The sequence below is a fragment of the Eucyclogobius newberryi genome, unplaced genomic scaffold (assembly GCF_026437365.1).
Source record: "Eucyclogobius newberryi isolate DKJ021-1_F unplaced genomic scaffold, fEucNew1.0.hap1 SCAF_6, whole genome shotgun sequence".
Lineage (NCBI taxonomy): Eukaryota > Metazoa > Chordata > Actinopteri > Gobiiformes > Gobiidae > Eucyclogobius > Eucyclogobius newberryi.
The window spans coordinates 4,111,671-4,129,109 of NW_027316278.1; the positions used below are offsets into that span (position 1 = coordinate 4,111,671).

The following is a 17,439-nucleotide window of genomic DNA, read 5'->3' on the forward strand; positions in this document are numbered from 1 at the left end:
AAACATGATAAAAACACAGGATGAATTCAATCGTCACCAGCTCGTTTAATCCCAAAACGGATGAAGGTGACGGCTCCAATCAAAAATGTACGACTTTCATCCCGAGGTTTAACGTGGTACGACTCAGATAATCCTCCGCTGTGATCGTGGCGTGTGATTGGTCCTCGTGGCTGTCCGTCAACGTGTTTCTGTCACGGTAGGTTTAAAGGGCGTGGCAGGGTTTTATCTTTTACTAGTTTTGACTTCATGTGGTGTTTTTTTTACTCGTGCACCAAACGAGAAGCTGTTTGTGGAGAAAAGATTCAAACTTGTTACTGATGAAAATGATGACAGGAAGTGACCTCACACGTTTCCATCCAACGTTTGTGCAGAATTTACACAAAACAAACAACTTTTTTAGACCCTCTAAACATCAAACAGAATAAAGTTGCTCTTTGTATATTCTGTTTGTAAAATACTTTTAGAAGTGACATTAGATGAGTAGATGATGTCATCGATTACAAACAGGAAGTGAGATTATAAACCAATAAAAAGTGCTTTTCTGTGATAAAATGTTAAGAATTTTGAGAAACATTTTGAATATATTTGTTTTAACTGCATTTTAGTTCAGTGGGTGGGCGACCTGCAGGGGGCGCGTTAAAGATAAATCACAGCTGGTATAATATAGTATGTAGTAATGTGTGTTTTCTGAGGCTCAAAGACGAGAACCTTGTAAACCTAATTCATGAATGAAGCGAATCACAGCTCCAGGGATGTTTTTAACAAAGGAACCAAGTTATAATGTGGGCCACATACGGCCCGTTTGTCTTTATAATCCGGCCCGCCAAGTAATATTTAAATGTATTTTAGGCCAGACCTGGGCATTTGTGGCCCCGGGGGCAAGATGTGGCCCTCGGCATGTTTTAATCTGGCCCCTAGAAAGATTTTAGTTTCTTTTTTTTAACATGTGTCTGCACTTGTGTCCTTAATAAAGATGACATGACATTAATTCAATAATCGATTTAATAGCCTATATTTGACAGAAAAGTGATATTTTTTATTTGATATTTGATATATATTTATTATTATTTTGATCACACCAGTGATCGGGGGCCGGCCCTCCGCTTCTGCCTGGATTCGAATATGGCCCTCGGAGGAAAATAATGGCCCCCGGGTCAAAAGCTAATAAATAACAGTTGTTTGACTCAATATTGTGAAAGTAACGTGAAATACTTCTCCGTGTGATACTTAACTAAAGCATTACGTCGTGCTGAAGCTTTGAACTTGTTAAACTCCTTTGCTTCTCTGTGATTGGTCGCTCGTTCCCCGCGTTGCGTTCCCTGCATTTCCGCTCGGTTGCGTCCCGCCCGCTCTCCGATTGGCCCCCGTCCCGCCTGCGCCACTTCCAGGGGCCCGGGATAATTGCCTCCCGACCGCCGTCCCATTAAACAGTGATGCGCTGCGGGCCCCGGCCACATCTGCGCCGTCCCTTTAAGAGGAAGCGTGACAGCTGCGGCCTTTTCTGTGCGCCGCACCTTTAAATTATTCACCGCGCCGGCGATCCCCGCGTCCTGGCCACCTGCCGCCGACACGGGCCCAGAGCGCGGCCCCCATCTGCCCCGGGGCCGGCTGCGTCCGTGTTTCCCGCGCGCACCGGAGGGGCCCCCCGCTCCCGGGCCCCGCTCCCGTCCAGGGCAGCTTGAGTGCTTCTCCTGACCTCAAAAACACAACTCCAGAACATGTTTGTGAGGACGCACGGGCGGCGGGAGGCGGCGGGAGGCGGCGGGAGGCGGCGGGAGGCGGCGGGAGGCGGCGGGAGGCGGCGGGAGGCGGCGGGAGGCGGCGGGAGGCGGCGGTCTCTCCGGGGCCCAAACAAAAGGAAAAGTCTGCTCTCGTCTCATGAAGTCAGAGTCAGAGGCTTCAGTCGCTTCTGAAAGAATAATGCGCCATAAACAAGATAAATATATAAAAGCACATGCGCCGCGTTCAGGCCTCGGGAAAGAATACTGTCTTTTCAAAATAAAGTCAAGTCAATGATTTTCTCCTCGTCCTGGAAAACTGCAGCAGGTGAAGATCTGACTGAGGCCTTTCTGAAAACGACCCTATGAAAAGACGACTCCCATGGTCATGGCGAAGATGTCAGTGTGTTTGAGAAGGGTCATATCATAGAGGAACAATGACACACTGAAGATCTGTGTGAGGAACAATGACACGCTGAAGATCTGTGTGAGGAACAATGACACTGAAGATCTGTGTGAGGAACAATGACACTGAAGATCTGTGTGAGGAACAATGACACGCTGAAGATCTGTGTGAGGAACAATGACACGCTGAAGATCTGTGTGAGTCGTGTGAGTTGCCGCGTCGCCCTCGCCGCGTCGCCCCCGCCGCCCTCGGCGCGTCGCCCCCGCCACCCTCGCCGCGTCGCCCCCGCCGCGTCGCCCTCGCCGCGTCGCCCGCGCCGCGTCGCCCCCGCCGCGTCGCCCCCGCCGCGTCGCCCGCGTCGCCCTTGCCGCGTCGCCCTCGCCGCGCCGCTCTCGCCGTGTCGCCCTCGCCGTGTCGCCGTCTGCGGCTCCTCCACTAGCCCCCGCCTCAACCCCGCCCCCTCCAGGGAGTGAAGTGAAGCGACTGCGCGCCCGTCTCACCTGGCGCTTCCACGACAACGCCGCCACGCATGAGACAACCGGAGGGGGGTGGGGCCAGTTTTTACTCGTTTGGTCGTTTAATCATGTCCTCCTTGACCTAAAATGGTACAATAGCAAACAGGGGAAGATTGTGGAGTGAGTATATTATTATAATGACTTATTTTTGGCCCTCTGGCTCCTCCTCGTCACCTCAGCCACCGCCGTAACCTGAGCGCCACTCGCCCGCTCCCACGTCTGCAGGTACCGGGGCTAACGCTACTCGTCAATATTTAAAGATCGGTCGTGTCCCAGGGCGGCTGCTCGCGCCCATCTGCTCCGCGGGCGCCGAGGATGTTTAATGGATTAGCGCGCCAGACGGAGCGCGCGCCTCGGCCGCACCTGCTACTGTTGACTTAACGCCGGGCGGCGAGCGGGCGGCGAGCGGGCGGCGAGCGGGCGGCGAGCGGGCGGCGAGCGGGCGGCGAGCGGGCGGCGAGCGGGCTTCTGGAGATGTCCCGGCGTATCGGAGCACATGTTTATGGATGTGAGGTGCACGCACTTACGGGGGGATCAGGCCAGCCCCGGGAGCTGGCCTCGCTGTGGGGTTGAGCGCATGTGATGGTGGAGGTGTGTTCAGGTGTGAGCAGAAGGTCAGGGGGCGTCGTAGAAATGGTCCGCGGTCAGTTTGGAGACCACCACAGCCAGTCCTCAGTGAAAGTGGAGAAAGTAAAAGTAGAGGATTGAAGTTTTGACTTTGGAGAGAGAAATTTGACTATTTTTTGTCTTGGTGCTGATTAAAAGTCTTTCTTTTGATCCAAAATTTAAGATTTCTACTTTTTCCCACTGTTTTTTTTGTAGTTTTTCCCACAGAAGGAGGGTCTGCCCACAGGGGGCGCTCTTGGTGACGTTGGTTAAGCTTCGTCTCTGTTAATGACCATTGACCGTTTGATTGCTGCTGCAATTTTGGACGTCACAAAAATACATTGAATATTTGTCTATATTTCATCACATCATCATCCATCATTCATCATCATCATCCATAATCACCCATCATCCATCATCCATCATCATCCATCATCATCATCATCATCATCATCATCCATCATCATCATCATCATCATCATCATCATCATCATCATCATCATCATCATCATCATCTTCATCATCATCCATCATCCATCATCATCCATCATCATCATCTTCATCATCATCCATCATCCATCATCATCCATCATCATCATCATCCATCATCTTCATCATCATCCATCATTCATCATCATCCATCATTCATCTTCATCATCATCCATCATTCATCATCATCCATCATCATCATCATCATCCATCACATCATCATCATCATCATCCATCATCATCCATCATCATCCATCATCCATCATCATCATCATCATCATCTTCATCATCATCCATCATCCATCATCATCATCATCATCATCATCATCCATCATCCATCATTCATCATCATCATCATCATCATCATCATCATCATCATCATCCTAAGGCGCTGGTACAGCTGGCAGCCCGGTGTAAACGCTCTCTCTTCTTTCTCACACTTATTGTGCTTTATCTCCTATATTTTGTAAATATAGTTAGTATATTTTTTCTATTTTACTGTACGATAGGGACACGCGCTGGAATAGTTTTTTAATTCAACTGTTTTTGACTTTTTTCGGCTGGATTTGAGCGTTTTTCGTTGCGTTCGTTGTGTTGTTGTGACGTGAGCTAGCTCCGAGTGAGCCCCCCCGCGCCCTCCGGCCGCGCTAAAGTACGGCGTGTCGTCGGTACACGTTTATATACACGTTTATATACACGTTTATATACACGTTTATATACACGTTTATATACACGTTTATATACACGTTTATATGAAAGAGGAACTTCACGAACGATCGGGACACGCACTGGAATCGCTTTAAATTAACTTGTTTTGACTTTATTCGGCTGGATTGAGTGTTTTCGTCGTGTCGTTGCGATGTGTCTTGGCTCTGAGTCCCCCGGCTCCGGCCCCGCCCCCGGCTCCGGCTCCGGCCCCGCCCCCCGGCCCCGGCCCCGCCCCCCGGCTCCGGCCCCGCCCCCCGGCCGGCGCCGTACCGCGTTTCCACAAAGGAGGAACTCATGAAACTGCGGAGAACAGTCGTCTTACCCGTCGCAATACTGACCTAACCTAATACTGATGTGCAACTCTGTCATATGTGCAATTGCTGTTGGAATTCATGTGCAATTCATGTGCAATCTATGTGCTGTCGTGACACATATTCATGTGCAATTACTGTCGTGATCACATGCAATGGTATTTATTTATTTGTCTATGGGAGTTTTTATTTATTTATAGGAGATCTTCTACTGAAAGTGTTTATCAGACTTCCTATAAGTGATCTGTTCTTCTGTATCTACCTCTGTATCTACCTGCGTTGCACCAATGAAATTTCCCCATGTGGGACAATAAAGGATTATCTTATCTTATCCATCATCATCCATCATCATCATCATTATCCATCATCATCATCATCCATCAGGTTTCCTCTCTGATTGACAGGTGGATTAACCAATCAGGGACAAATATCAACAGGTCAATCACACGGACTGAAAAACATTGTGAATTTGGCAGAATCACATTTCTGTCGATCCAAGTTTGATTTTGTTCTATAAATGAAACAAATAACCAAATCTGTACGGTTCTATTGGAGTTTGATGATACTTTGAGGAGTGTGTGTTTCCATAGCAACAGAGATCTGTGGAGCTCTGCTCGCAGTGGCCGTGCATGTGTCTGTCCAAATGCACGACAGACGAGTTCTGGGACAAGTATCTGAAAAGTGACACGACTTTAAACCACTCTGAACACCTGCAAGTGAACTCGTCTCTGAAGGCAGCGACCCCCGGCCCACTTTCCCCTCCCGTCCCCTCGTCTAAAGTGGGCGCACCGGGCCGTGTGTGTGTCCCGATTGTCTTCAGCATGACTTATTCAAATGTGGCGCCGCCGAGTGATCTGACACGCCTCACATATGCTCTGCGCTCAATTATTCAGCTGCTCGCTTTACGCCGCGAGTGGAAGTCACCTAGCCCGAGTCCAGCCCGGCGAGCCCGAGTCCAGCCCGGCGAGCCCGAGTCCAGCCCGAGTCCAGCCCGAGTCCAGCCCGGCGAGCCTGAGTTCAGCCCGGCGAGCCCGAGTCCAGCCCGAGTTCAGCCCGGTGAGCCCGAGTCCAGCCCGAGTCCAGCCCGGCGAGCCCGAGTCCAGCCCGAGTTCAGCCCGGCGTGCCCGAGTCCAGCCCGAGTCCAGCCCGGCGAGCCCGAGTCCAGCCCGAGTTCAGCCCGGTGAGCCCGAGTCCAGCCCGAGTTCAGCCCGGCGTGCCCGAGTCCAGCCCGAGTCCAGCCCGGCGAGCCCGAGTCCAGCCCGAGTTCAGCCCGGTGAGCCCGAGTCCAGCCCGAGTTCAGCCCGGTGAGCCCGAGTCCAGCCCGAGTCCAGCCCGGCGAGCCCGAGTCCAGCCCGGCGAGCCCGAGTCCAGCCCGGCGAGCCCGAGTCCAGCCCGAGTTCAGCCCGGCGAGCCCGTGTCCAGCCCGGCGAGCCCGGCGTGCCCGAGTCCAGCCCGAGTTCAGCCCAGCGAGCCCGAGTCCAGCCCGAGTTCAGCCCGGCGAGCCCGAGTCCAGCCCGAGTTCAGCCTGGCGAGCCTGAGTCCTCTAAACTTCTCCTCCCCGTCACGCCGGAGCCACTCGTTTCGGACTGACAGACCTCGCATATGCTCCGCCCTCAATTATTCAGCGCGCTCCTTTCCGCCGTCCCCTCGGAACACTTCCCACGCCATTATCCCCGCCTCTGTCCGGGCCGGGCAGCTGCGCCACATCACCGGAACTCAGCGTCACGGCGACTTCCAACTCTCTGCGGGGGACAGAAACTTTTCAACGCAGCGGCGGCGTTCGACCGGCGTCGTCCCCCCCCCCCCCCCCGTCGCCCCCGAACACCCGCGAGGACGAGCTTCGGCCGTGCGTTAACGTCAGAAAGCGTAATCTTCATCGTCGCCCGCGCTTCCAGGTCACAGGTTTGGCTTTTGTTCGAGTCGTGAAGAAGTTTAGAGTCCGGATTGTTGGGACGTTTGGTGGAAATGTGGGTCAAATGCAACAATTAATCGATATCGGTAATCTTCGTCATGTTTCGATCTTCGTCGTCATGTTTGGATCTGGGCGATGTGGGCGATACACTCTAAAACACAGACTAAAGACCTTGTTGCAACTTGGACTGTCACGTTATTCGATCAAAATGTCCAATTCAAATGAATAATGCAGTTTATTTGTAAATGTTCCGTGTCCAGTGTATTAGGCTCCTCCCCCTTTGGACAGATTTAAAGCTGGAAATGGACAATTTTGACTTTAGTGCGAGTTTAATTTTAATTCAAATGTTTCGTGATTGTGTTTCTTTAGATGTGAAGTTGTCTACTTGTGTTTCATGTCTTTTCTTAAACAATATATACATTGATGATTAAGAAATGTTTCGCCCCATTAATAAGAATAAATAAATATTAAATTAAATTAAATGAAACTAAATATATATTAAAATAAATAAAAAATAATATATTAAACAATAAAAATACAATATATATAAAATACAATATATATAAAATAAAATATATAAAATAAAATATATAAAATAAAATATAAAATGAAATGTATAAAATTAAATATATAAAATTAAATATATAAAATTAAATATATAAAATTAAATATATAAAATTAAATACATTACAATGAAATACATTATAATAAATTAAAATGTAATTAATTAAAATAAAATGTAAAATAAACAACATCAAAAATAAATACATTAAAAAACAAAAATATGGATATTAGACGGATCAAACGGATTCCTCAGTAGTGTGACTTTGCAGACGCTGAAGGACCACACCCAGATGCCCCGCCACAAAGAGGCTGAACCGACTGGGATCCAGAAGTTGGGATAAAGAAGTTGGGATAAAGAAGTTGGGATAAAGAAGTTGGGATAAAGAAGTTGGGATAAAGAAGTTGGGATAAAGAAGTTGGGATAAAGAAGTTGGGATAAAGAAGTTGGGATAAAGAAGTTGGGATAAAGAAGTTGGGATGAGGATTAGGTTCATTGGGTTGAATGTCGAGCTTTAGAATGCGAGTGTCGCCCCGAAACGAAATGCCGAACATTTAGGGAGTCGACGATCAGATGGAGACGCTGAGGAAGGAGGCGTCTGAGCGCGGTTCTCAGATGCACAGCCCGGTCTGCGCGTCATCGTCATAGCAACCGAAGACGCCACCTGCATGAGAGCGAATCACATTGACTCTTTAAGACTTTGGCAGTTGACAGAACTGAACTTTCCTTTGAGTCGGTGCGCAGTAGAAACCATCCGTGGACGCCTCCGGAGCGAGCGCAGTGAAGATCTCGTGCACGTCCTTCCTCCTCCACCAATCGCAGCCCGTCGTGGCCGCGCCTGGTCTGCGGAGCGTTACGTGTCCGCCGAGGCCTAACTTCATTAACGACCTGCCCTCCGCCATCACCGCCATCACCGCCATCACCGCCGTAGCGCTGCCAGTGTAATTACGCCGCCGCCCCCCCCTCGACGTCGCCCCGCCGCCCACACGTCACATGTACGACGCCCCAGGGGGGGAGAGTGGGCGGGACTCCTGAGCTACGTGTTAATCACTGCGTTTACACGACGCACGCCAGGGAAACATTCACACGCTACACGGATTCAAAGGGCCCATGGCAGGATTTTATGACCATCTCATTTTGACTTTATTCTGTGTATTTGTACCTGTTGTACGTATAAATGATAGTTTTACACCGATTGAGCAGGTGTTTGTCGAGGAAAATAAGTCATCGGTAGAAAAAAAATCTGTCGAAAATTGCGCGTTAATTTACAGAAAAACAACTTTTTTGACCCTTTAAACAGTATTTCAACAAAATAAAGCTGCTCATTTATTTTACTTGACATTATAAGAGTTTTTGGGGAACTTCCTAGTGTGATGTCATCAATTACATACAGGAAGTACAATTATAAACCTAATCATATTAAGTAAATGTCATGAAATGTAAAAATATTTTTTAGCTGAATGTAATATGTATTTATTAACTGCATTTTAGTATAACGAGTCATTCAACCCATCATTGGACTTTAAGGCGAGACGCCACACGATTGGTCGGCTCTTTAAAGCTAAGAAACGACAAAACTGTCCAATCTGCACCTGAAGATCTTTTATTGTTTGAATTGATCCGCTCGCATAAATGTTTGCACGGCGAGAGGAAGCTGCAGAACCCGGGGAGATCATGTGACGTCGCTCTGTCTCCCGGGAATTGTACCCATGACCTCTGCCACCGCGCCCCCCCCACGTACTATGAGAGATGTACAACATATGTAGTATCTGAGATGTCGACTACAGCAAATACATCAAGAAATTCAAACTTGGCTTTATATTTGTCAGATTTATACGTCTCGAATATGTGCAATTTTCTTAATGTTTACACAAATACGACAATGAAAAATGAGGCGTTCTCACGGCTAATGCTAATGCTAACTTTAACTGAAATGTAAAATATAAAAAACAACCAATTGAAATGTAAAGACTAAACCTGATTGTTTTATTCATAGATTACTTCAGTTTGTTATTTAAATCTGTTTCCCTTTTTAATATTTATTACGCCTCAAAATTAGCATTAGCGTTAGCATTGACACACAAACGCCTTCATAAACCTCATGTGTAAAGTCTCAGAGAGATTGAGCCACAGTTTTTCTTTTTTAAACTCCACAAAGTCGACTCGTGACACGTCCAAGTTTCCGGCGTCTTGTGGGTGAAACGTCGTCCGTGACATGAAGCAGAAGAAGGTGAAAGAGGTGAAAGAAGGTGCGTCTGTTGCTGCGGTGAACAGCGGGGTCTGGTAGAAGGGGCCCGCGTCCTCTGAGAGCCGCGGCCCCCAGCGCTGCCTCGGGCCCCGTCCCAGTAAAGACTCTGAGCCTCTGAACAAGCCACAGCTGGTCCTTCAAGGGTCTCAAAGGGTCCGCGCGCAGCCGGCGGAACACAGGGAGCGAAAAACAAGCAAATATTTAAATAAAACGCAAAATAACACATGATAAAACCAAATGAATACGGCAAAAAGTGAAAACAAAACTGAAAAATGTAATACGAAAACGTTTTAACAAATTATTTGCAAAAGGAATGCAGTAATTTAAAAACAAATATTGTTTGTTTTTTATTAAGTAAATGTCATGAAATGTAAAAAAAAGAAAAAAAAAAGTTTTCAAAAATGAAAAATATTTTCATCAAAATCCAATAAAAATGTTGATTTGCTTTTGAGTTATTTACAGTATTTGCAAAAAAAAAACCACAATTGTAAGACAAATTGTGGTAAAACAAAACAGAAAATGTGTTTGTTTTGTTTTCACCCAGTAATCTGTTTTGACATGAACTCGTAATCTCTTATATTTTTTTTTTTACTTAGGCCGCGGTTATTTTATTACCTAGTTTAAGTATCCGCCGCACTTAGATGATTGATTTCTACTATATAAATAAAATAAATTATTATCATTGTTTTAATTAATTACTGCCGACAACACAAAATGGCATTAAATGAAATATAAAAAGCGGTAAAGATGAGAGCGCGTGAAGCAATTTTTTCGTCAATTTTCCCCCACGACAGTTGAAAACCGGCTAAACTACAGCTAAAACTGGCACATTTACAGAACTATTGATTAATGTGCACGGTCCCAGTTCAAATAATAATAATTTAAAAAAGAAGTAAATGTCACTTCTTCTTTTCCCCTCAAAGGTAAATAAACGCGGTCCTTAATTGCATCCGGCTCGTGAATCACGATGTGTAATTCACTGTAGAAGGTGGCGTTTGGTGTAGCATCCGTCCTGAAATGGCAGTGTGACATTTGCATATTAAAGCCGGTGTTTTTCGGGCGGTTCGTTCCTCGTCTCCTGCTCGCGCTCTCGCTCGCCGGTAATTGCCTCAGAAGTGTTGGACATATGGAGATTGCGATGCCGTTCATCATTAGAGTTTTAATTGTGGCTCGTTCGGCCTCTGTCAGACCAGACTCTCTCTCTCTCTCTCATACTCCAACGTAATTAACGTGGAGAAGGAGCTCGTTTGATTACAGGACTGACCGCTCGCAATCCCCCAACTCTCATCCACCTGTTTAACGCGGCTTGTTAAATGTAGGATTATATTACAACTATTATATGTTTATTTTTCATGTTTAGTAGAGAATGTGTAGTTTATATTTCAGATTTAAGGTGTATCTATGAGGCAAACATGTTCAGACAATCACATATTCTACAAACGACACGGTTAAAAGTTAAGATATGGTTTAAAGGGGCTGTGCCTGATTGTTTACTCTCTTAAAAACATAAAAAACAGAGCTTTTTCATCATTATTAAAACAGTTTGCAAGTTTGTAGCTGTTCAAAGGCGTTCCTCACTTTCCTACCGCATTCCCAGCTTCCTAACGTTTCACCGCGACACGTTTATAATCGCTTTTCACGACTTCCAGAGAGGCTGGAGTGGAGTTTTTCCCTCGCGGTGATGCTAACGACGACTAGCAAGAGCAAACGCCGACTTTAAGAGTTATATTTGACCAAACACGGCCCAAAATTGTACCGCTATCCAAGGATGCTAACAGCAGATGCTGGCTGGATGCTAACGCGATGCTAACGCCGCCTGCTGTCACATCTACAGAACATAAGAGTTACATTGTACCAAACGCGGCCCACAATTGTACAATTATGCAAGAACGCTAATGGCAGATGCTGGTTGGATGCTAACGCGATGCTAACGCCGCCTGCTGTCACATCTACAGAACAATCCCTTTACTTTGATGTAACGCCAGAACAACAACCTCCACGAAGACTCGGATGTGGCTTGATTTGAATTAGTTAAGAGTTGTGTTTAGCCCCCGAATATGACGCGACCGTATCGATGCAACAAAGATTAAAAAGCGACACTGTGTTTTCTGTTTTCCTTCTGGATTCCTGTGTTTTTCTCCGATACAGTATTTTAATCGCACACTTTTCTTGCGTCTTCTCTCAGGACGATGGATGTTCTGATCAGCCTGAACAACGGGAAGTCCTTCATCTCCAGCGCCTACACCATCACAGCCTCCACCTGTGTGAGTGTCCACGGTCCCTCCTTTAACTGTATTTTCAGACCTGGTTTAGTCCTGGTTTATCTACTGGCTACATATGCTAACATCATTGGTTTGAAGACATGCAAAATTAGAACGTTCCCCATAGGGCGCTTTGGACTCATCTGTGACAGGCCCGACAGCGTCCCTGTCATCGCCCCTGCCCTCAGAGCAGCCCCAAGTCCCCACTACAACATCTACTCCCACTTCCTCACTCTCCTCCCCATCTCCGCCCTCACCCAGGGGCCTTCCCAGCCATCTTAAATGTCTGATCAAATCAGGCCTTAAGACGGTTCCACTCACGCCCAATAAAGCAAGATCAAGAGTTATGTCAACACTCTTCCCCGCTCAAGCCGACTACACCAACAAAAGCCCCACCCCCCATCCCACCTCACCTTTCACCTGGTATCTCCCATCCCCCCTCTCCTTTCACCTGGTATCTCCCCCCTCGTCTTTCACCTGGTATCTCCCATCCCCCTCGTCTTTCACCTGGTATCTCCCATCCCCCTCGTCTTTCACCTGGTATCTCCCATCCCCCCTCGCCTTTCACCTGGTATCTCCCATCCCCCCTCGTCTTTCACCTGGTATCTCCCATCCCCCCTCGTCTTTCACCTGGTATCTCCCATCCCCCTTGCCTTTCACCTGGTATCTCCCATCCCCCCTCGTCTGTCACCTGGTATCTCCCATCCTCCCTCGTCTTTCACCTGGTATCTCCCATCCCCCCTCGCCTTTCACCTGGTATCTCCCATCCCCCCTCGTCTTTCACCTGGTATCTCCCATCCCCCCTCGCCTTTCACCTGGTATCTCCCATCCCCCCTCGTCTTTCACCTGGTATCTCCCATCCCCCCTCGTCTTTCACCTGGTATCTCCCATCCCCCCTCGCCTTTCACCTGGTATCTCCCATCCCCCCTCGCCTTTCACCTGGTATCGCCCCTCCCCCCTCGTCTTTCACCTGGTATCTCCCATCCCTCCTCCCCTTTCACCTGGTATCTCCCATAGAGAGGATGCACTGGGTCTCAGCGTTGCCGGGACTTATTGTCATATTAAAAATCAAACCGACCCTATGTAAAAATAGCGCCCCTAGTGCTATTTCTGTGTCACATCACACAGATGGGAAAACAAAATGCGAGTCAGGCCCAATCTGAGACATGTGATTCATATTCCCTGATAAAGCCCAGTCCCACTGACACTCGTCTGAAACTTGCTGTGCTAAATGTCAGATCCTTATGTAACAAATCTCTCTTAATTAATCATTTTATTTCTTCTTATAATCTTGATTTTATGTTTTTAACTGAAACATGGCTCGACAAAAACACAGGAAATGTAGTTCTGACAGGATCTGCTCCACCCAACAAAGTTTGAATCTGAAACACGAGAAAACAAAAAAGGGGGCGGAGTCTATGCAATCTTTAGGGATGAAATAATGACCCGCAGGTTGTTCTTTTGGGGTGTTTTCATTTGAGTTTGTCTCCTTTAAAATGGAGCTTAAAAAGTCTCATCCAGTCTCTTCATTGTTTTATACAAGCCTCCCCAGCACTGACAACGTTGTATTGTTGTCCCCCTGTTGTTCCCCTGTTGTCCCCCTGTCATTCCCGTCGTTATTCCCCTGTCCTTCCCCTGTCGTCCCCCTGTCGTTCCCCTGTTTTTCCCCTGTTGTCCCCCTATTGTTCTCCTGTCGTTCCCCTGTTTTTCCCCTGTCCTTCCCCTGTCGTCCCCCTGTCGTTCCCCTGTTTTTCCCCTGTTGTCCCCCTGTCGTTCTCCTGTCGTCCCCCTGTCGTTCCCCTGTTTTTCACCTGTCGTCCCCCTGTTGTTGTGCAGTCGGATGGCCTGGTGGTGGGGATCGTCTTCCTGGTTCTCTTCCTCCTTCTGGCCCTGGCCCTCATGTGGTGGCTCTGGCCCCTCTGCTGCACCGTGGTGAGTCTCTAATGATAAAGTGTTTTTAATAATGAACTGTAACGAGCGGATAACGAGCGGATAACGAGCGTCCACAAAGTGACAGTGGAAGTGGAAGAAGAGAAGAGTGACAGAAGAGTGACAGTCTGGAGTGAAGTTTCCAAAGGGGCTTTAGAGCGAGCCGTACCTGGGGACCGCGGCGCAGCACTGTTTACTCTGAGGCTTAGAACTCTAATCTGCTCCGGAGCCGGGATAGAGGCGCGAGCGGGCTCTCCACACGGATGGCGCTACGGCTAACGGCTAACCGCTAACGGCTAACGCTAAAGGAGAGCAGAGCTTAACTCACCGGGATCTTAATTTTCAAAACACATAGACAGAAGTGGAATAATAAAAAAAACATCCTTAAAAGTATACTTCAATCTGTATGAATATATTTAAATCTAGTAAAAATGTAAATAAATATAATAGAAGTATACACAATGCTATTTATTAGACTTAAAATACTTAATATGTTTGTTCATGATAAAAAGACGTTGGGCCTAAAGTATTTATAATCAGTATTTCCAAGTGTCAAGTATTCATTTGGATTACAGCATCACTCTGGCACCGCCCCCTCTGACCCGTGCAGGCACCGCCCCCTCTGACCCGTGCAGGCACCGCCCCCTCTGACCCGTGCAGGCACCGCCCCCTCTGACCCGTGCAGGCACCGCCCCCTCTGACCCGTGCAGGCTCCGCCCCCTCTGACCCGTGCAATTAGACGAGTTTGTTTCGCGTGCGTCGCTAAAATAAATGAACTCTTTTTTTTTTTTTTTTTGTAAGCGGCCATATTTGAGCCATATACATGTCGCTGATTGGCTGATCCACCTGTCAATCACGCTCATCTGAACTCAGGGATTGAACTACTACAACTACACAAAGAACTGATTAAAAATAAAAAAGTAAAGATTTTTCTGCATTTTTGTGACACATTTTACAGACATTTCACGTTTGTCTGATAATTAAACCTGAACGAACACATTTCACCACTTTAAAAAAAAAGTGTTAGATATTTGTTGCTCTCTGGCTTTATTAGACAGGACGAGGACAGGGTGAAATGGGGGAGGAGAGAGGGCAGGACATGCAGTAAATCATCGGAGTCGAGATTCGAACTCGCAACAGCACATTTCTGTAGATGCTTGCCATCGTATTCACCGTTGTGCTCGCCATCATGCCAGCCTTCGAACTCGCCATCGTGCTCGCCGATTCGCTCGCCGTTGTGCCGCCTTCATGCTCGCCGACATGCTAACCATGGTGCTCGCCGTGGTGCTTGTCATTGTGCTCGCCATCGTGTTCGCCGTCGTGCTAGCCTTTGTATTCTCCTTCGTGCTCGCCATAATGCTCGCCATCGTGCTCGCCATCGTGCTCGCCATCGTGCTCGCCATCGTGCTCGCCATCGTGCTTGCCATCGTGCTCGCCATCGTGTCAGCCTTCACCAGCCTCATTGAACCTCTCCGCCCCCCGCACACACACATACACGGCACACGACACACACGACACACACACACAGACACACGACACACGACACACACGACACACACGACACACAGACACACGACACACACACACACACACACACGACACACACGACACACACACACACACGACACACACGACACACACAACACACACACGACACACACACACAGACACACGACACAGACACACGACACACACACACACACACAACACACACACGACACACACAGGGCCGTGTGCAGATGGTGCTCTCCTCTTCTTTCTCTCGCTCAGTTTTATTCAAATCTCTCCATCGCCGCCGTCACCTGGAGGAAGCATATTTTGGAAAACCAACACAGGCGTTGGTGGGTAAGCCGCCCGCAGCATGTCTGGCCGGGCCCGGGGTTTTAGCTCCTGCGTCCGGGGACTCGGCGCCGCACCCGGCCATGTGTGGGGATGTTAATATTTAAACCCGCAGTCTGCCAAAGCCATCCCTCTCTTTTTGTGTGGTTGTTCTCCCCCCCCCGCCCCACAATCCCTCGCTCTCTGCACAAACATGGAGTGAAGCCAGCGCCGGGGTCAGACAAGCTGTGGAGCTCTTTGTTTCTGAGCCGCGATTACGGCTCGTGAAACGTGCGCGATGGAAACGGAGCGAGAACACAAAAGGTGGCGGAGTTTAGCTCGAACAAAGTTGCGAGTTGGTTCAGTTGTGACGCGCAGAAGGCGGAAACACACGATGCTTTTAATGTGTTTATTCCCCCCACGAGCGGTTTTGAAAAAGTGCATCTGAAGTCTGCCCAATTAATCGAATCGTCAGTGATACGATTTTGCAACTGAGACGTCTATGATCGATTCTATGGACGATTCTGTGTTAAACGACAATGAACGTAAGTCGTGTTAGAGGAGAGAGAGAGGAGAGAGAGAGAGAGAGAGAGAGGGGGCGTGCTCGCCATCGTGGTCGCCGTTGTGCTCGCCTTCGCCAGCCTCATTGCACGTCTCTCAGAAAAGGTCAAAATTGAACCAAAAGTCAAAAAAAAAAATCATTATTATAGTTTTTGTGTTTTTCCCTTTGCCAAGGCCTGAACTTAAGTTAAATCCAGAGTCAAACCCACAACTTCCTGACCGAGAGGACGGGACAGGATAACCACTCTGCCACAGCCAGGACGGGACAGGATAACCACTCTGCCACAGCCAGGACGGGGGTCAAACCCACAACCGCCCCGTCCCACTGCAGCGCTGGCCCAGTGCGTCAGGCGTGATGAGAAACAGCTTGAGTCCACACGGTTTGGCCCTGGACGGCACGGGATTATCTCCTCTGACCGCTCGGTGTCCGGGCGGCATCAGATGGCGGAGCTTTAATGACGGTGTGGCACATCTGCCCGTCAGGTGCACGTAATCCCCCGTTTATCCACAATATGTCGGCCAAATCTGCTCCCTAATTGCTTAATAAAAGAGATAATCCGACCGACGTGAACCTGGAGTGTGAACGCAACGGCGGCAACGGCGACAACAACAACAAGGCCGCGATTCCTCCTCCTCCTACTTCCTGTCTGCTTCCTGTCTGCTTCCTGTCTGCTTCCTGTCCGTCATCCTGACCGTTCGTCCACAGCGTCGAATCAAAAGTGTGTTTATGAAGCGCTTTTTGTCTGTTGCTTGTGACTCAAAGCGACAGTTAATCCTCAGAACTCGATAAACTACAACAAACCAACGCCCTTGGAACAAACGTTAAAAGGAAAACATGGATGAGACAAACTGACCCGACGATAAAGGGCCGGACTGACTAACGATGAAGGACTGGACTGACCCAACGATAAAGGACTGGACTGACCCAACGATAAAGGACTGGACTGACCCAACGATGAAGGGCTGGACTGACCAACGATGAAGGACTGGACTGACCCAACGATAAAGGACTGGACTGACCCAACGATAAAGGACTGGACTGACCCAACGATGAAGGGCTGGACTGACCAACGATGAAGGACTGGACTGACCCAACGATAAAGGACTGGACTGACCCAACGATAAAGGACTGGACTGACCCAACGATAAAGGACTGGACTGACCCAACGATGAAGGGCCGGACTGACCCAACGATGAAGGCTTGGACTGACCCAACGATGAAGGGCCGGACTGACCAACGATGAAGGACTGGACTGACCCAACGATAAAGGACTGGACTGACCCAACGATGAAGGGCCGGACTGACCAACGATGAAGGACTGGACTGACCCAACAATAAAGGACTGGACTGACCCAACGATGAAGGGCCGGACTGACCCAACGATGAAGGGCCGG

The 17,439-nt window shown here is 48.4% G+C and overlaps 1 protein-coding gene across 2 annotated transcripts in view; it reads left to right on the forward strand.

The window, feature by feature from the left end:
* antxr2a (ANTXR cell adhesion molecule 2a) overlaps positions 1-17,439 on the forward strand; it is a 111,421-nt gene that overhangs the window by 35,684 nt on the left and 58,298 nt on the right. The window contains exons 11-12 of one of the 2 annotated variants that reach the window (XM_072433471.1): positions 11,661-11,739; positions 13,573-13,668. In XM_072433471.1, coding sequence (XP_072289572.1) covers positions 11,661-11,739; positions 13,573-13,668 — 175 coding nt within the window. The remainder of the gene's footprint in view (positions 1-11,660; positions 11,740-13,572; positions 13,669-17,439) is intronic. The other variant, XM_072433472.1, reaches the window with a different exon arrangement.